We start from the raw sequence: 21,841 nt of genomic DNA on the forward strand, positions 1-21,841 counted from the left end.
GCAAGAGTACCTCAAGAAATAAAGATGCAAATAGAAACATTCAAAGAAAAATGACAATAACGACAATACCCAGACATTGTCAAAAACATTGTTTACCCAGAAGTAGTTTTTTTATTTTAACATAATATGTATTAATACATAATTAATAAAATTAATGTAATAACAAATTTGTTTGTATTTAAGTGTCATCAAGTTTTGACAATCAAAAGCAGCAATTGCTACTATAAGCCACTAGTAAAATTATTTACTCCATAAATAAAACAAAATAAAACCAATTCCAGTGTTATTTAGTGCATTAAATGAAGAATTACAAGAGTTTAGAACATTTAAAAACGTAAAAATTCAAATAAATCTGTTTTTAATGCTATTAATGTTATAAATGCAAAAGTGTGTGAAGAATGATCTTGGCTGTGTGATATTTGTATGTCTAGAGTTTAGGGTGTTTGATACTCAATCACACAGCATGTAGACTATTGATTTAGATTAAGTTTGGCATGTACAGTATACTGTTTGAATATCAGATTACACCACACACACACACACACACACACACACGCACGCACGCACGCACGCACGCACGCACGCACGCACGCACGCACGCATACACACACACACACACACACACACACGCACACACACACAATTTATTCAGAAATACTACTTGCTATAAAATACTTATTCCAGTATTTTGTTTTATTTGAATGATGTGCTTACTATCTGCTGTAGTGCTGCAAATAGTTATGGAAGTAGTGTTATCCACTTTTACTATAGATGGTAGCAGTGATGAATTCAAGCCATTTAGTTTATTTTAGATACTAGAAATTAGTTTCCTGTACTATTGTGGGATTGCATATTTACAATACCACAAAAACAACACGCCGTTGTGGTTTTTTTTTTTAGTAGCTGAAGGAGTAAAAACAGAGGAACTTGACACTAATATGACTTAAAAAACCTTTCGTTCTTTGACTTCAATTATTTTTAAATAATTTAATATTACTGCTATATTTTGAAAATTACTTTATGTATTCATAGTTATTGTTTGATTTATACTTTAAAATTTACACTTTGTTCCTATGGATTTTTAAAATATTTATTGGTTTGTTTAAATGTAATGGTTTTTTGTTAGTCTTTGTAAATTATTTATGACATTGTTACTTTTAAGTAGTGTTTATTGTTGGTGACTAATTATTATTGTGTAACAAGCTGATAGATGTTATTTTCTTGATATCTGTTAGTTGTAAAATGTTATGGTTATGTGTGATGTGCTTATTTGTTTTAAGTTAAATGTTTATTAACTAATACAACTGGAACAGGAAAGGAGGATCAACTAAACCAATAAAATTAAATAAATAGTTCAACGTAATTATTGAATATAGATAAACCTGTAGAGGTTTTTATAGTATTTTTGTATAATTGTGCTATTTTATAATTCTTTTTGAATGAATAAATAAATGAGACCTTCTAAGTTAATGCTGTGTTCAACACTATAACTGTTTCTAAAGAAATTATGTTACCAAGAACAAAAGTTAAATTATTTTCTAGAAAAATTTCTTTGTTAGGTTCTCTGTTGGAAAGTAATATACTCTGTTGTTATCTCTAGTTTACTAGCTTATCACCACAACCCCAGCACAGTAAACAAGTCATCAAGTAATATCAAGTACCCTTTGCTCCTGACCTTTTGGTACCATCTTGTGTAACACTATTTGCAACAAGTCAACTTATTGATGATACTGTATTGAAATGCCTCACTAGAATGTCTTTAAATGCTTCATAATAAAACCTTACTATTCGTAATTCCTTTGTTTACACATAATGTAGCTATAGCGAGAAGGGTTGATTCGATTTGAATGTTGAACTTAGCTCCAGTTCACCCCTTAGTAAAGTATCTGAAATCTGACACAGTCACAGACTTGACTCCTAGTATCTGGAGTCATGTTCATTTGAAGAGATCGAAAAAAGTCGGTGATGGAGAAGCTAAAAATGAACTCTGCATTGTTTCCATCTCAGAGACACACATGGACTAAAAAATGTAGTGTGATTTAGGTGAAGAGGTATTCGCATTGTCTCATCAGGTGCACAATTATAAGTTATTTGTTATGTGTTGTTATATATATATATATATATATATATATATATATATATATATATATATAGAGCAATGAGTCATTGACTAAGTCATTCAAGAAGCAATAAAATTGTTATGTTGGAAACTGCATTGTCTTTATTAGGTTTCTGTGCATGTTTCTATGTCATAACAATATTATTGGATAAACCTGTAGCTATGTAGCTTATTGTTTTGGTTTGGCTAAATTCGTATAGCTTTAATTAAAATAAATTAAGTTACAATTTATTACTTTTCAACTTTTATCACATTGATCCTCTATATGCTATGCAAACCTTGCAGGTCTGTTTGACTATTTGCTAGGTATTTTTTTAAATCCATGTAAAATATATTTTTTTAACTCAAAAATGATAATGTTTGATATCCTTTTGAAACACACGTATGTAGATTAACACGCTTACTTCGGTGGACGCACCTCATGGCTACCCCGACTGTCCTAAAGTCGGTACTTGACTTGTGTCACAGTGAAGGTGTTAATAACTTAACACTACTAATATTTTGAATATTTAATTTCAAGTGTCTATCAAATATAATATGGAAATTTCATTATTTCTGTTAAAATTTTTAACTAAATAATTATGTATTAAAAAATGTAAAAAATAGAAAAATGTCATAATGGAGTGATCTGATTTACAAAACTTTGAGTTGTACAAATTGTAAACTTTTGAAATGTATGAATATAAAATTAGTTTCTGCATTCATGTACAAGATAAATTTTACAATAATTAAAAATTGTTATATTTACAAAATATGGAGGTTTAATATTAATAGATGTTATTTTTACTACCTCAGTCATGAGACCATGCTAAATAATATCCCATAGTGTCATATGTCAGTTGTAGGTATTTACATGGAAAAAAGTGAAATAGCATTATGAAATATATTTGTTGTTTCATTTAAAAAAAAATAATATTTGGGAAACCTTTAAGATAGGGGTAAGGCTGCAGACCTTCAACTGAGTGATCAGGGGCTTAATATCCGGGAGAATTAAAAACTTACGAATGATTTAGACAACTTTTCCTTAACCGTTTACTACAAAGAGGCCCCATAAAAATTGAAATATATTCTCGTTATTTAATTTTTACTAGGGTAGGTGGACTTATTGAGACATAAATTTTTTCTTGGATTGGTAGGAAATGTGTTCCTCAGAAAATAAAGTTAAAGGTTAGTTTTCTGTTATAAATATTACAATGTGTGAGTTAGGTTATTATGTTATTCTATTTTACAATAGTTTATACAAGTAATTTATAAACAATATAACTATAAATACCAAGAAGATATTACAAAATTACCCTTAACATACAGAATATAACATATAATATGAATAACAATCAGTACAAACATAAAGTAGAATGATTTGTTTATGTTATTATTGGGACCACATACTGCATTTGTTTTTTGCTTAATCCTGTGTGTTTTAGGCCATAACTAATAGTGGTCTTTTGATTGTTATTCATGAAATAGTATAACTATTAACATGGTTCACCAAAAATGATTTTTATTTAGTAAACATGAGATAAGGTTATGATATATATATATATATATATATATATATATATATATATATATATATATATATAATATACATCTACTAAATATTACTCAATATGTTCAAAAATTAGACATTTTTATTCAATAAAATTAAAATACAGTAACTTCTGGAGATATAAACAGATTTCAAATTTTGGAATACAAAATAACAATGTCTCTAACATTGTAACAATATGATAGGGGTTCATTAGTCATTGTTTATTTCAGTCTGTGCTTCAAATGCGAGAAATCTTGATTTACCTTTTTTCCTATTGATTGCATTAAGAATCAGTAGGAGTAAATAGTTTAATTTAATTACTGAATCAAATAAAATGAGTTAGTCTCCTTCAGTGTTAAAATAGATACCGTATCAATAATGGGAAACAAACATTAGTGTGTCACTGTATATATTACAATAGAGTAATAAATAGCTAGGTAAACTAGACAAACTACTAAAGCTTCTAAACAGTTAACAAGTTATGATTATACCAGCCAAGATAACTGGCTGTTCATCTTGTAAGATCCAAGTTATCAAAGTCCAATTGCATAGGTTTACTTTCTACTACCACTATCTTCAATTTTTTAGATACTTACATAAGCTCATAGCCAATGGAGATGTACAAATATGGTTAAGAAGAAGTTATGAACCTTATATTCATTTACATTATCCTACACATTTACTGTTTGATTTGGAATGAAAAGGTACCTATTAGGGGAGCCCAGGATGCTAAATTTGCAGTTACTAAAGCGTCATGGGGGCCTATAGGATTGTGAAGATTAAGTCTTAAAACAAAAAAAGGTTTATGTTCAGTTTTTTATTTCAGTGTGGAGGAAAGCATGGACAAATTTTCAAAAATGTAAAAAAAATTCACATGGAAATACTTGTGCGCGTGACATTCATAATGTATACGCGCTATGTCTTTCTGATAACTGAGCAATATTAATCTGACGAGTAATTAGTGGACGGTGGCCATAAAAAGGGATAGAAAGAAAAGTTATTCGAGCGTGTCAGATATTCAGAGGGAATGTGAAGTAAACTCAAAAAAGTATCCTATTTAAATGACTGACGATTTGGACGTGATCGAAAGTCATGACAGATTTGTGAAAATGTAAAAAAAAAATGCGGTCTTGAAATACTCGAGCACGTCAGATATTTATACAGGTGGTTCAGTTTGATGTCCTGACCGTTCTAAATGATAATCTGACAATAATGTGGAGGAATATTGTTCATCTGACCATTTGAAAAAAAATGTTTGTTGTGTTTTTTTTTATTATTTATTGATGTACAAGTAAATTAACCCTCTCCCGCTCGCAAGGCATGAATCGGCACGGCCACCACATAGCCACTGCAGCTTAAACGGCACAGATCGGCACGCACTGCTTTATCTACTCGAGCCGATAAGTGCTGCTCTCAAGTAGCGATATGCTGTACTACTACGGGTTCTTTGCTATCAGGAGACCATTCACTTTACTTTTACAGTAGATTTATTCCATTATTTTGTTATTTGTATTAGTTGTGCGGAAAACAATGGCGGGTTGTAGTCGTACACACTTCGTGACAGTAAAATCGATCTCGTTATTAGTAGTGATTGCGACGATTCAAGTGAGTGTAGTGATGTACCAGAGCCTTGTGAAATATTTGGTGGCATTGAGAATGTAGTTCGGAGTGATCACAGTGGCAGTGACGGCGAGCCAGACAATGACCTTCACCAAGTAACTGCTCAACAAACAACCCCGCACCACCGGCGCCTAGCTGTCCGTGTGTCCCCTCCCTGGTCTCGTACAATCAACTTCATTGAACCAATATATAGTAAAACAATTAATATATATAATTATAATTAATTACAATGACAGAACGTGTGTAAGTTGAGGTGCCGCGTATTTTGACCGAGCGCGACCGGCAGAGCGAATTAATTGAGGTTAGAAGCACCGTGAGCACCTGGTAACAATACGAGCAGGAGAGGGTTTTAAACAATCAAACAAATAAATAAAAACATTGTTCTTCTACAAAAACACGTTATTGTGATCAGCTGAGATGGTATTATGGCGGCAGATGGTAGTGTGCGGATGGTGCGAGAGAGTGAAAGACAGAGAAAGAGTGAGAAGGAAAGAGAGGTGCGGAGTGGGAAATATACAGTTCTCAGCAGCTGTACGCTCCACCCTTTATTTATGGTTTTAGCTACCTCACCCCATGAAAATTGTCAGATTATATTTTTTTCTGTAATCCTTAAAAGATTTCCTTCAAAATAAAAAAAAAAAAGTTCAATCGCGCTTGAGTATTTCGAGGTAACGTATTTTTTTACACCTTTGTGACTTGCCTATTTCCTTATACCACGCTTAAATCATCAGATTATTGAAATCTACACTGTTCTACATGTACTTAACTTACCTTGTATTTATTTGACGCGCACGGGTTTTTCTGAGGATCGATTTTTTTACTAGTCTGACAGTCTGCCCTCAACGCAGACCCCTATATTAAAAGGTTCATATGTGCTAGGGGTACATTACAGGGTACGACATTTCTCCCCATATAATTTTCTGATGCGTTCTAGTAACGCGAAAAATCCCTGCTTGGGCTCCCCTACTACTATAAGTTAGCACTGACTGATCAATAATACAAATATATAGTTTACACTGTGTAACATTTGAGAGCCAGTGACTAAACCCTCTGATTTTATTTGAAGGCTGGAAGGAATTTTCCTAAAGATACATCATTTGACTTCATAAGAGGCCTGTTAGGAGTCCATCCAGATTCCAAGAAACCTGAGAACCGACTAGAGAAAAAAATGCACCTGCTCGGAACAGAACAGCTTCCGGAAAACTTTGATTCTCGGCTGCAGTGGCCCCATTGTCCCACCATCCGGGAGATCCGGGATCAGGGTTCCTGTGGATCTTGTTGGGTTAGTACTTTACTTGTAAAGAAATTTATTTTACATTGTAGTTTGCTCTGAAATTGGAAGGTTAAATATTACTTTTACTGATTTATAGTTCAAACTCTTGATAATTAATTAACATGTTCACGACGACGTGCACCCCACCAGGTATACGTTATCTTTCACAACTGCCGTCGTGTACGCTGATTGGGTACACACCGGGCTTTCATAAAGCGTGTCGTGCGTCCGATGGGGTACACGTTGCTATGCATTTCTTTATTGTGTTTTTGTTTTTGGCCTGCCTTGATGGTTTATTCAGTTTGAACCTGTGCTTAAATGAATACCTCAGACTATTGCAGATCTCATCTGGTGTACGATTGCTTGATATGATAAATTAATTTTTTGGATAATCATTGAAAAACATCGAAATAATTTTTTGTATGCAAACTTTGAAGCCTAAATACTTAGAAGTTTAATATAAAAAAAACAATTATGGGTTTTGTGATTATTAAAGGAAAATTCAACGGCAAATAAAAAAAAAGTCTGAAAATCAGCTGTCATCATGAACGTGTTAATTTTTGTATGTATTGTTTTACCTTTTAATAATTTCATGTTTTAGCAATTACAAAATTATTGGACTTTTTACTCCTGCATAATTTGGTTTTATACACACATTAAGCACTAGTGATGCTGTGTAACAGTTAATTTTAGTTGTCTTGGCCTCCTTTGAGGATGAGTGCTCTAAGGTGGTCAAAATGTGCGACCTATCACGTGCATTTGACTGTGTACCCTTTGATGCTCTTTTGGAGAAACGAAGTGTATGGAGTGAGGGGCATTGCTCAAAGGATGATCTCATCATATATAAGTGGTCATCAACAAGTGGGAATTGACCTCTGATCCTCTTCCTGTTAGATGTGGCAGGGTTGGGGTTTGGATCCCCTGATGTTCTTTGTTCTCATAAATGACCTACCTTCTCTAGTATCTATCCAGACTATTCTATTTGTAGATGACACAATGTTGGTAGCGACCCAGCAAGATATAATTTCAGCCAGAATTTAATAGAGATTAGTTTTAAGAAAGCTGCTGAGTGTTTTTAAACCAATAAAGGCATTAAATGTTAACAAAACTCAAGACCTTCTTTTTAGTTTATCATTGGACCAACTTTGTGCTCAGGGTGTAAAATTAGGCTTTATCCTAGGTACTAAATTAAATTGGTTTGAGTGTATTGAGAATTTAAAATAACATAGTTGCTATCTAGAACTCTGTTTCTGTTACATAAACTTAGTTATAGTTGAGTGCTCTCATGATAGCGTACAATGCTTTTTTTAATAGTCACGTTTCTTACGGTATCAAGCTTTGGAGACACTCAAGTCACCTTCATAAAATACTATTGTTACAGAAAAAAAGCAGTAAGAATATTAACCAATACTACTTTGTATGAACGTTGTAGACCCCTATTTACTAGATTATAACGGTTATTAACCTGTACATTTTTGTATGCTTATGTGACATTAGAGAAAAACACCTCAAGTACCCAATCAGAGATCAGAAATACTTACAATGTCAGAATAAGGCATTGCTGGACATACCTTACTGTAGATTAAGCAAGACACAAAATAGTTTTCCTTTTACTGATATAAAACCTTTTAATAGGCTACCCGTTTCAATCAAAGAGTTACCACAAGCAGCATTTTAAACAACTTAAGTCTTGGTTATTAGAAAATCCTATGTACAATGTGATAAGTGAATATTTTGAGAACAATAATCTATTGAATATATTGAAATAGTGCCTGCTTGGTTTCATCTTGTTGATTTGAATTTAATTTTTTAATTTTAATGTTAACTGTTGATTTTAATATTTATTAATTGTAATTTAGTTTTAACTCTAAAATATACAACCTTCTTGGACATCTAGTTACTTATCTTTAAGTAGCCTACTTTGCTTGACATTGTATTTAATGGCAAATAACCTGGCCTAATGCATGTAATATTGTTAAATGGCCCAATAAAATGATTAATTGACAGTGTATCGTGCCATTAGTGCTGAAATGTGGTAGGTAATCTCCACAGGGTTATGTAGCAATATCTCACTAGACATTACATCTTGATACAGTAAGACTCACTTTATGGATTGCATGTGTTCAGGCATTTGGGGCCGTAGAGTCAATGTCGGATCGACAGTGCATCCATAACACCAGTACAGGGGCTGTTCACTACTCTGCGGAAGACCTGGTGTCATGTTGTCACACTTGTGGGTTCGGCTGTAATGGTGGCTTCCCTGGGGCAGCCTGGCGCTACTGGGTACACAGTGGCATTGTCAGCGGAGGCAACTATGGATCGAACCAGGTGAATATTGTCTTCTATTATACAACACAATTTATATCTTACTGATGCTATGTCGGTCTGAAGCCAATCATTTACATCAACCAAATTTATAATTATCAAGTCAGTGGAGGATCCAGGCTTTACGAAACCCTGGGCAATTGGCTTTAGTGGGATCCTATTTACCAGGGGGTTTGGGAGGTATGGATAACCCCCAGGTGACTGGGGGGTCTTGGAGTTCTCTCCTAGGATATTTTGAAAAAATAGCCCTAATAATGCTTTTTTGAGGTTTTTCAACTAGTTAGCTGTGTTTGCCAACTTATAAAACTGACCTTATTTGTGTACTATTATAGTAGTTTTTAATGTACTAAATTAGCAGCCCAAAAATTTGATTAGTTGGGACTATAGGTAGTACGGTTTATCTGAAATTTGTTCACAAAATAATGCGTTTTCAGTGTATATTTTTATGTTTAACGTGCTGAAAATGGTTAGCTAAACCTAAAAGCAAAAAGTTGACATAGTTTATCATAAAATATGCCAGGTCAAAACTGTAAAGTGTAACCAATAGGCAAAAGGCACCTACATTTATGTTACATTATGTTAGATTTACTAAAAAAACTACCTGCTAATTTTATTTAATCTTACGTTTTAAGCTATACATAAAAACACCAAAGTGGTAATTTCTTTCACCAAATAATTTAAGCGACAGAACAAAAATAGCAACAAGAAATTTTTAGTACAGAACTATAGATTTTATTGTACAAAACTAGTATAAAACAAAAAACAATTAAAATTATAACTAAAAAGAAAAATTACATGGTTTCCAAACAAAATTAAATAGAATGACAAGTAAAAATAGCTACTGTAAAGTAAAAATTAGATTTATTATTCGATGAAGTAGCGAAGTAACAAAAAAAATTCAAAACTATGTAAGGGTAGGCAACTCCAAATTTATGTGTGTATATAAATTAATATAACCTAATAACAACAATAAATTTAAATGATTTTAAAAGTTGTAATTAATGTAGTTTGTTTTAACAATGAACTGAACATACAAACATATTCTTATTCTACTTATATATATATATATATTGCAAATAAATCAGGAATTATTATTTAGTAACTTACTAAAAGGAGAAAAATATGTTCACACATAGAGGCCCACAATAAAAATTACAGAAGTCCAAGCCAATTTAAGGTAATATTTGATTGAGATTAATAAAGCAGGCAAAATGCACAAAAAGTTTGCAAGTTTCAAATTAGCAACATAATTCCGTTTCTAGAGTTAATTTATTCTAATAGCAAAAACAGAACATTTTATTCTTTGTTCTAAACATTTTGAAATGTGTTAAAACTTTTCAATTACATCTTTAGAATATATATTGGATAATTTTGTATGGAAAGCAGAGCCAGAGATGATAAAACGGTCCTGGGTCACTGTGTTTCTAAGATAGGTCTTGATGAATTTTAATTTAAACTTCTTTCTGCTGATGCTACTGTGACCGGAATTGTGGCAATTATTCTTAGAGCGACATAGGTATTTGGATATATGTTTTAGATTGTTATGTACAATTAGAATGGAAAGTACATTGTCATTAATGATATAAAAGCTGGGTCTTTGAATGTTTCAGTTGCGTATTTACATTTGTGGTTATTTTCTTCTTATTTGTTGTGTTCTTGGTCTTTTGATATTCTTATTTTGCTTCATGAAGATGTGGGTATAGAATTCCACGAATATAGAAGCTTTTTATCTTTGTTTTTTATTTCAATAAGTGCAATATATATACACAGTAGACACCCTCTTAACCGGCCTCGGGTCAACTGGCCACAAAGCAAATGATGAGTTATCGGACAGGTCACAACTCGAACGGTTGTTTTGGGACGGTTTGTTTAGACAATGCATGTTCTGATGAGCAGGTGGTTCCAAATGTGATACATACAGTTAGTTGACAGTTTTAAGTTGTGCAGTTTAGTGTTGTGTTGTAGTGTTTTTAGGTGTGCAGTTTTTATGAAATGAACTAATACTTTGAATGATTATATACTTTTAGTATATAATCATTAAATAGATGAATAGAAAAATAGACGACAAACGTAAAAGAAATGTTTAATAAATAATAAATAAATAAATATATGTTTATTGCCATCTTACAAAAATGCATCAGCAAAGTCAAATATACACCTAAGTGGTATAGTCTGGAGGCAATATTATTAATCTAACATTTAAACATATTTAACAAAAGTTGCCAAGAATGTCTCTCTTCCACCTATCTTCATACCTACATAATAAATAATACAATTTCATAAATGATACAACGGAATAAACTTAGGTAATAAACAACATCCTAATCAATCCCTATTACAAGCTATTTAAAATGGACTGTAAATTTGTAAATAAATCTAGGAAGTTAAAAACATTAAAATATTATACAATTAAAAACATTAAAATATTATACAATTAAAACATTACAATGTTATACAAAACACTGTTTTTTTTTACAAAACATAAAACAAAGTATAGTAAATAAGAAGAAAGAAATAAGAATAAACAGGAAGAAATGGAAAAACTAGATATTCACTTCATGAATACTAAAAAAACTCAGTCAGATCATAAATAGGATTCCTCAGTAACCAAGTATACAATTTAGCTCTGAAAATGTTTGTTGGATACTTATCAACTACATTTCTTAATTTGTTATAAATCTTTTGAGAAGTTACAATGTGACTCTGCTGTGTTTTGCTTAACCTACAGTGTTCTATTGCAATGTTGTTTTTATTTCTGGTATTGTAGCTGTGTATGTTGCTGCCAAAAGTGAGAGCTGGAATATTTTTCAGGATGTATGAAACCGAGTCAAAAATATACAAATTAATTTTTCAACTGTAAAAGAAAAGCTCGATGCATCCAGTGAATTGTCGAAAGGCGAATCAGTGAAAAGATTTGTGACGAACTTAACATCGGGAAAAGCACTATCAATGATTGGCGATGTAATTGCAACTAGTGCACTAGTGTCGAAACAAATCGATGAACATTAAAAAACCAAAACATGAGATGGTTGACGACGCGTTATGGCTTTGGTTTATGCAGGAGCGGCAAAGAGGAACTCCTATAACTGGACCACTTTTACAATAAAAGGCTATGTTTTTTCATTCGAAACTAGAAAAACAAAATAATGCAGAGTTTTCAGCCAGTGATGGATGGTTAGGAAGATGGAAGAAGCGACATGGAGTAAATTTTGTAAACATTTATGGGGAAAAAATGTCCGCAGACATCGTTGCAGCAAACGAGTTTGTAATCAAACTAGGAAAGATAATTGACAAAGAAAATCTTTCACCAGAACAGGTTTACAACGTTGACGATAATGGTCTGAACTTTAAACGTCTACCACAAAAAACATTCTCTGTTGGGAATGAAAGTTCAGCTCCTGGATTTAAACTTAACAAAGAACGGGTTACACTCGCCTTATGCACAAATGCTGTAGGATCACACAAGCTCCCACTTTTGGTCATTGCGAAATCCCAGAAACCACTAGCGTTTAAAAATGTAAATGTTTCATCGCTTCCTGTGTTTTATCGTGCCCAGAAGGCAGCATGGATGGATGCCAACATCTTTAAAGACTGGTTCGTGAACGAGTTTGTTCCAAAAGTAAAAAAATATTTAAAGGAACATATTTAAGTGACCTGAAAAGGCCATTCTAACCTTAGACAATTCTGGCACACACCCCCCGATCTTGAATGTGAACTTGGTATAAAATTGGTTTTCCTTCCAGCGAACGTCACAAGTCTCATTCAACCTATGGATCAAGGAGTCATAGAATGCTTAAAGAATGTTATCGGCGCAAACTACTTTCAAAAATTTTGGGGAAGGTGGACTCGGGAATGAAACTTATATCAGCTGTTAAGCACTGAAATATTAAGGATGTTATTTATCCACATGGTCGTAAAGGTGCATGAAGAAATGCCTAGCACAACGTTCATTAAATCTTTGCGAAAAGCCTGGCCAGACACAGAAAATGTCGTTGCTAACCCAGCTGAAGATGAAAATGAACAGCCCATTTTAATAATTGAAGAAAACAATACAGCTCTACTTAAAGACTTAAGAAAATTGAGTACTAGTGATGATTATCTTGAAGATAAAAATGTAAATGAATGGGTGACAGGTGACGACGACTTTGAAAAAGATTTTTTTAGTGACGATCAAATCGTAGAAAAAGTCGTTGAGGAGGCAAGTGAACAAGGTATTCCAGAGAACTCAGACGAAAATGATCAAGCAGAAAAATCAGTAATGAAGAGGGGAAAAAAGCACTTCAGTTGGCCGCAATGTATATTGAGCAGCAAGACCTGTTGACAGCTGTAGACGTGATGTTCATTAAAAAGTGGAGAGACTATGCTTTCATAAAGACGATGGAGAAGAAAACACAAAAGAAAATAACAGATTTCTTTTAGTATTTACCGGATATTTAATGTACTGTTCTGTTTCTGTGTCTAAAATTACCATACTTCAGAAACAAAATGTAAGTTTTACTTTTATATTTTTCTTATACAATGTAATGCAATATTACTCTATTGTTATTATGTATTCTATATGCCACTGATCTTTTAAAATATTAAAAGTAATTAGGTTTTCAGTAAAATAACATTTTGAATTAAATACATATTTGTTTTTTTACTTGTACAGTATTACGTAGGGTACGTATACAGTATACCAATTAAGGTTATGTTCGTCAGATTAACCGGCCAAACCGCTTTCCGGCCGGGGGTTCAGTCCTGTAATGGCCGGTTAAGAGGGCTGTATATATGAGGTATGGCTATTAAATAACGGGACTGACGCTGCAGTGGAACGAGTGCGCATGCGCCAACCAACAATGACCAACAGCTGTGTAGTTTGAGACTTCCTCTTCAGAATGCAGTTAGTCTCGTTTCTGTAAACAACATCGTTGTGTCATAACCTTCATTTATGTAAGTGTTGTTATTTTGTTTTGCCGGAAAAAATGGTTAGCGTAATAATAGAGCAACGAATTGTTATTAAATTTCACGTTAAACTTGGAAAAACCGCTACCGAAACCTATAATTTACTAAAAAAAGTGTATGTCAGTGAATGTTTATCACGGACTCGTGTTTTTGAATGGTTTTAAGCGTTTTCAAGATGGTCGACAAGACGTGGAAGATGATTCGCGGCCAGGTCGTCCTTCAACATCAAAAACGGAAGACAATGTCGAAAAAGTTGATAATTTGATTTGGTCTGACCGACGATTAAGCATTCGTGCAGTTGCTGAATCTGTAGGCATTGATAAAGAATATGTACAGCAAATTTTACATGACAATTTGAACATGCGAAAAGTGTGTGCAAAAATGGTACCAAAAATTCTTACGATTGATCAACAAGCAGCTCGTAAAAATGTTTGTACTGACACTTTGAATGCCATTGAAAATGACCCAAATTTATTGGAAAGAATAATAACATGTGATGAATTTTGGTTTTTTACTTATGATCCGGAAACGAAGCGCCAATCCATGCATTGGAAGACCTCAACTTCACCGAGAGCCAAAAAAGCAAGAATGAGCAAGTCAAAATTTAAAAGCAATGATGATTGTTTTTTTCAACATTTGTGGGATTGTGTACCTTCACTGGGTTCCTGAAGGTCAAACAATTAATCAACATTACTATCTTGAGGTACTTAATAAACTACGTGAAAGAGTAAGAAAAAAAACGAACCGAAATGTGGAAGGACAAATCATGGATTTTGCACCAAGACAATGCGCCAGCTCATTCCGCGTTATCTGTCAAGCGGTTTCTGACCAAGTACAGCATCCCAGTGTTGGAACATCCACCTTACTCGCCAGACCTAGCACCATGTGACTTTTATCTTTTCCCTAAGGTGAAATCTGCATTGAAAGGTACGAGATTTGAAAGAGTTACGGGACATCCTGTATATAAAATATGCTATAACTACTATTAATTAATAAATTGGTAATAAAATATTATTCAAAACTCTTCAAAATACATAATTTTTATATAAAAGGTTGATTCTTTGACATGATAAAAGCTGATAACCTGCCATAACTTAAAGGAAGGATAAACAATGTATTGTATTAAACAATATGCTTTTTTCATGATTTGAGCATAGTTAAGTGCTGAAAGATTCTTGAGGCAATTGAGAAAATTAAATTTCAATGCAGCTAATGATTAGGGTTTTGTGGTGGGGTTTTACTGATTGGACAAGTCCATTTTTAAAGAATAAACACAAATGTAAGACATTTATTGGGACATTTATTGTCAATGTAGAATGTGACATAATACTTCCTGAAGGGTCCACCAAGCTACATACGACGAGGAAGTCCAGCATCTGGGTGTGGTTAATAATTGTTGTAAACTGCCCCATGCGTTGTTTGCCATATGTCGTGGTTCCAAATATGGTTGATCCTAATGTGGTGATAATTAGAGGGATGTCCGATATAGGTTAAGATGAAGCTGTAGAATTATGTTGATTATTTGCCTCAAGTTGTCTTGTGATGTAGTTCCGGGTATTCAAAATGAGGTTATGTTAACTGGTAAAGTGGTCACTGTATATGTTGAAAATCTAATGTCATTGAATTTAGTTAATAGTTTATGTTGACTGCATATAATTGTGTGGATTTTGTGTACAATTTTATACGTGATGAGCAGATAACTTGATTGTGAAGTGATTGCAATGAAGGTCTAGCTCAGTCAATAACAATATGGTACTCACTACTTAGATGATTTCTAGGATAATAAATTTCTGTGTATTTCACTTATATAAATTTATTTGATGTATTTCAACGTAATCCATTGACCAATTTAATTTACTTGAACATGTGACTCTGATTATCCGTGTAACCCTTGTTCTTTCACAACGTAATGATTAAAATCAAGTATATTCAAATTTTAATCACACTGTATTATATGGTTTCCAATTAGCACTTCATAAATTTAATCATAATTAAATTTTATAAAAATATGTGCTCTCTAGCATGAGGACCCCCAATACATGTCTTTTCTCTTTAACCGACCAGGTAAGAAGCAGGAAGACAACCCGCTACAGCTGCCGGTCAACACACCGGAAGCCTCCAGTCCATATTAATAAGTTTTACCTTAATGTTCATTAATATCGTCAATAGATTTTAAATTTCTTTAGTGATTATCACAATTAAATAACTCGAATTGATTCCAATATAAAGTTGACTTATCTTTTTCTTTATTAATTATTTTTTAGTCTTACAAGTAATAATTAGTTGCTTTAAACAACAACTTCCGTTTAACAATCTTGCCACGAACTATTTGAAATTTAAATTTAAACTATATTGATCTGTTACAATGAATAAGATCACATTTGATCTAACAGTCCACTTATGGCTCCTGTGATGGTCCTTCACAGCATAAAAACATTATTTTCAGCCTCTGCTCACGGGATGTTGGGGCTCACTATGTGGGATTCACAACAATAGTTTTACCCTACCGAATGTATGAACCAAAGTATAAATTGCAGTTCCTCTCATAGTGAGTAGAATTTCTACTGAAACTACTCGTCATCAATAGGGTAAAACTTACCTGTCTCATCACAGTTCAAACTCAATGAACAATAGTTAATCAAAAGAGAATGAGTATTTTATGAAACAGTAAACAGCATTTTATTTATTTTCTGTAACTAATCTTAGTTAAACAATCATGAAAGTGACTCTCTTTATTTGTAACAAATAATTTCTTCATTTTCTGTTATCTATTGTGATTTATTTCCAGTTCAGCCAGATTTTCATTTATCTGGATCACTTCAGAACCTGTGTAATATTAAAAATTGAGGCTGTACTGTATTTAGCGAGGTCTTTGGAAATTAGATATTTTATCTTCTGGCAACTTCTATATATTTTATTTTAGGAGTCACGTCAAGATGGAATCTTTGATTTTAAAAGGTAGTTGCACAAAATATAACAATGTATATTGGAATATTCATGTTTATTATTAGTTACATTCAATACTTATGTACTATGTAGGCCTTAGAAAGTTTTCTTGCTTGCTTGTGAATGTATGAAAATAAAAATAATAGGTATCCAAGCTATTCTTATATACAATATACAATAATAATAAATATACAATCCATGCTTATTTATAATATTTTACACGAAATCGAGTCTAGAGCCTCGTGTAGCATTTACACAATACTGAAATACCGTAGTTTCCATTATTCTAAAACTAATTTAATATCATAGTTGGAACTTTTATGTTATACAGGGTGGCTGGTCATCAGTGTTACAAAAATTTTTGGGTGAAATTACAAAGTAAATGAAGTGTAATGATGCATGTAAGAGGTTCCAAGTCAAAAAAAAATTGGCTTCAAAAAGAATCGTTTGTAATTTTTTTCTAAAATAACCATGTTTTTTAAACATATTACAACAATTTCTCAACTACCTATAAATGGATTTGAGTAAATGATGTAATTTTCGTATTCTACATTAAAATTTTGAATAAGAATAAGTGAAAATATTAAAGGATCAATAATAAAAACTCCATTGTTAATAGTTCCAAAGTTTAAAATTTAAGTATCTGTTAAAAATAAAAAAACATTGGTCTATTGTATTTTTCTACACCCTGTATACAAGAAGGTAGCTAAATATTTTAAAAAAACTGCGCCATTTTATAAGCTTTCCAACCATACACTACACTATTGAAGTTTGAATCTGAATATGTTTGTTTCAGTGGTTTGAATACAAGAAAACACAGGGAACTTAAAAACTGTTCAAAACTATATAACTAAAACAAAAGTTTCACTGAATACATGCTTACTATTTGTTTAAAAATCTTAACAAAATTTTTTTAAATTCTTTAACATGTTAATATAAAGAAAAAAAACAAAAAAATTTTAAGCATGAATTATTTTGTATTTATACAATTGTTATTATAATTTGCACATGATTAAAAAAATCTAATAGTTCGCTTTTAATTGGATTGGGCCAAATGTTTTTAAAAAATACTTGATTATGCCATGAACATTTACCAAAATGGGCTTAGGGTATTACAAAAAATTTAATAAATGGTTAAAAAAACTAAGTATACACACATTGTATTTATTCATTATAAAAGACAAGCAAGCAGTGAAAAATACAGTATGATTACAATCATATCGATTTTGAGAACACTCTCTACTTTATTTTATGTTCAAATTGCCCTCCATTTTCCCGAGCACAGGCTCTTGCTCTTTTCCGAATGGCATGCACAGTAACCTTGTGAGACAACTCATCCCTCACTTTGTTTGCAGCGTCAAATATATGGTCGTGCAGATCCACTTCGTTGGGAACGGACTGTCTTGTACACCAGGCTCTTCATATACCCCCCAAAACATAAAAAGTCCATGGGGTTGAGATCGGAGATCTGGGTGGCCAAGCAACAGTCCCTCCTCGCCCAATCCAAGTTGGATAGTTTTCATTCAACCACTGCCTTACATTGTTGGAAAAGTGAGGAGGTGTGCCGTCTTGTTGAAAAATTAACTCTTCTCTTTGTTGTCATCTAGAAGTTATGTTGTAAAAAGTCAAGATACTTTTCTCTTGTTAAACTTCCATCAATGACATAGGGTCCCAAGAAAATATCACCAACTACTCCCGCCCCACACATTCATTGTGAACCGAAGCTGAAAAGATTGATTCTCTCATAGCTCTAGGATTTTCTGTAGCCCAAAACATGCATGTTATGGGAGTTGAAAAAACACCCCTCACTTGTAAAAACTGGCTTCATCTGTCCACAATTTTTTTTTTTTGAAAAAAGTGATACTCTTCAAATGTCTTTGTTAGGAGCCATCGACAGAACGTTCTTCTCGATTCAAAAGTCATTTGGTTCAAGTGATTGGAATCAGGGTGAAATGGTACGGGTGAAAACGTATTAGACTTCAAAAACATTAGAAACTTTTCCAACGAGAAAAGGCCCAGTAGATGTAGCTAGCTGTCTAGTATTAGTTTGGGATCATCCTCAACCCTCGCTAAAATATCTTCATCTGCATAAACATCAATATTAGGACCTCTCTTTTCAAACTTATGGAAAGATCCTGTTTCTGTTAAGCGCTGGTGGAGTCTGGAGAACACCTGTGAACTAGGAGTAACACGGTCAGGATAGCGAGCCCTGTACTCCCTCTGTGCCGCTCGCGCATTACCGTCGCACATCCTGTAAGATGAAGTGCATGTCAGCGTATTCACGATTTGAGAAAGACATCACTGACAAAGAAGAAACCGACTGACCACAATATTTTATCTAAGCAGGTATTTGCTTGATCAGAAGATAAAAAATAACATGAAGAAGAAAACAGGAATAATCCATTTTATTTTATCATTATCTAATAGATAAGAATAATTCAAAATACCAGTGTTTTTTTTTTATAGTTAGATAACGATTTATGGCCATGGAATGAATAGAAAATTAGTTTTTGATAATCAAAATAGATTATTATGACAATATTATATTACTACTACTTTGTATGTTTAGATTACCCCTTTTTTTGTTTTGTAAATTGCCTTTTATCAGTTTTTTCTGCACCCCGTGTTTTGGAGATTTAAAAACACTGAAACGAACATATGCAGATCTAAACCTCAATAGTGTAGTGTATGGTTGGAAAGCTTATAAAATGGCGCAGTTTTTAAAATATTTAGCTACCTTCTTGTATACAGGGTGTAGAAAAATACAATAGACCAATGTTTTTTTATTTTTAACAGATATTTAAATTTTAAACTTTGGAACTATTAACAATGGAGTTTTTATTATTGATCCTTTAAAATTTTCACTTATTCCTATTCAAAATGTAATGTAGAATACGAAAATTAGGTCATTTACTCAAATCCGTTTACAGGTAGTTGAGAAATTGCTGTAATATGTTTAAAAACATGGTTATTTTAGAAAAAATTTAGATAATTCTTTTTGAAGCCAATATTTGACTTGGAACCTCTTACATGTATCATTACACATCATTTACTTTGTAATTTCACCCAAAAATTTTTGTAACACTGATGACCAGCCACCCTGTATATTATTCTCATTATTTATTAATCCACTTTGCCAGAAGATTTACTAGCATTGTTTAATATTGATAGCGTAAAGTTAACGGAAATTTTCCACACAGGGTTGTGCGCCATATGAAATTGCGCCTTGTGAGCACCATGTGAACGGCACTAGACCTCCTTGTGCTGAGGGTGGCAAGACACCTAAGTGTGAGAAACGATGCCAACACTCATACAGTGTGGACTACAATAAGGACAAACACTTTGGTGAGGATTTACTCTCATAGTTATACGTCAGTACTGTTTAAAATATGTTATGGGTTTCTAAAACGTTCAAGCTCAGTAAGAGAGTTTACTGTCATTTAAATCCTTGCTTACATTTTGCTTTGATTAACCCAAACTATGTTTTCACAATTATCCTTTAATTTAGGTATATCTTGTTAGTATATGATACTGTGATATCCTAGAAATGATAAAAATACAACTATAATTTCTTTCATTTCAATTAACAATTGCCTCTTGCAGTATATGAAATGATTCTGTTCTAATTTGCCCTTGTAGGGAAGAGCGCTTACAGTGTAGATGGCGAGGAGAAACAGATTCAGATAGAGATCATGAAGAATGGACCAGTAGAAGGAGCTTTCTCAGTCTATGAAGATTTTGTACAGTACAAAGCAGGTGGGATAAATAGTTTATTTTCAAATTACTAAGTTAAAATAGCTCTTAGCTATTGACATAACTGATACACATGACCACTTAGGCCAGAATTTATTAACAAACAACTTCATTAACTTGGATTGGGAATCTGTATTTAGCTGTTTTGAATGTTAATGAATCATTTTAAATATTCTGCAATTCTATAAATAATTTGATAAAGAACTTATTACTTATAACGCAACACTCTCTGGCCGAGAAGCAGATGAAAATGGGACAGATTCCTCCCACTTGAGAGCTTGAAGCGGAGGAGAAAGGTGAAGTCCGGGGACAGTATCCGCCATGTTGACACAATAACAATAACAGAAGGCAAATAAAAATGGTTAAAATTCACTAAAAATAAGTATATTCATTAAAAAACTGACTGTTGCATTGCACTATTAGGATACAAAATCTATACACAAGAAAAAGTATTTATAAAAACTTAAAAGCACTATTAATTTCAAGAACACAAACTGTTAAAACAGAACACTCAAGTAGAAAATTGTGCTTTGGATGAGGGCCCACCATCAAAAATTCATATTAGGCATAAATTAGTAATGTATCGAAATTTGAAAATTTAAAAATATATTATCTCTACACAAATATATAAGAGTGCCAAGAGCATGGCTAAAAAAATTGTTGAATTCAATCACCTATTAAAACAAAAAATTTAAATGTTCTTTTATTGTTCCCTGAGTGTATATCTATAGACTATATTAAAGCAGACTGTCCTCTTCAAACATTATGATGTACAGATTCAAGGAGGATTGTTTCATTTAAAGTCAATGAAAAAATTGTTTGCAGGTGTGTACAAGCATGTGGCAGGCAAGATGTTGGGAGGACATGCCATCCGTATCTTAGGGTGGGGGGTGGAGGATGGCACTCCTTATTGGCTAGTAGCAAACTCCTGGAACTCTGACTGGGGTGATCATGGATATTTCAAAATCCTCCGAGGTTCCGATGAGTGCGGCATCGAGAGTGAGATCAATGCTGGCATCCCAAAGTAATCTACATGACAATTAGTGTCTGCTCAATATTATGTCTTTTTAACGTTCATAATTTGTTTATGAAAAAAGTGCCATCATTGTTGTACTATATATATATATATATACTATATATTTGACTGTGGTATAAAAAATAATAAATTCTCATACCTGTATACTCAAATCGAAGAACAAAATATCTTTCTGATAGTTGATATTTGTTTATGTTACTACTGGATTATATATTTTTGCTATGAAGTTCATGTGTTATGTTTCAATAAATAAATATTTTGAATATATGTATAAATATTTTTTTTCTTTTGTGT

General features: G+C 32.7%; 1 protein-coding gene across 2 annotated transcripts in view; it reads left to right on the forward strand.

Annotated features, from left to right (window-relative positions):
- The window catches only part of LOC124372836 (cathepsin B-like), a 34,925-nt gene extending 13,111 nt beyond the window's left edge, over window positions 1-21,814 (forward strand). For both annotated transcript variants that reach the window (XM_046831241.1, XM_046831240.1), the window contains exons 3-7: window positions 6,337-6,552; window positions 8,671-8,871; window positions 19,959-20,103; window positions 20,398-20,514; window positions 21,337-21,814. In XM_046831241.1, coding sequence (XP_046687197.1) covers window positions 6,337-6,552; window positions 8,671-8,871; window positions 19,959-20,103; window positions 20,398-20,514; window positions 21,337-21,539 — 882 coding nt within the window. In that variant the 3' untranslated portion in view covers window positions 21,540-21,814. The remainder of the gene's footprint in view (window positions 1-6,336; window positions 6,553-8,670; window positions 8,872-19,958; window positions 20,104-20,397; window positions 20,515-21,336) is intronic.
- Window positions 21,815-21,841: the final 27 nt, after the last annotated feature.

The sequence above is a fragment of the Homalodisca vitripennis genome, unplaced genomic scaffold, assembly GCF_021130785.1.
Source record: "Homalodisca vitripennis isolate AUS2020 unplaced genomic scaffold, UT_GWSS_2.1 ScUCBcl_4150;HRSCAF=10156, whole genome shotgun sequence".
NCBI lineage: Eukaryota > Metazoa > Arthropoda > Insecta > Hemiptera > Cicadellidae > Homalodisca > Homalodisca vitripennis.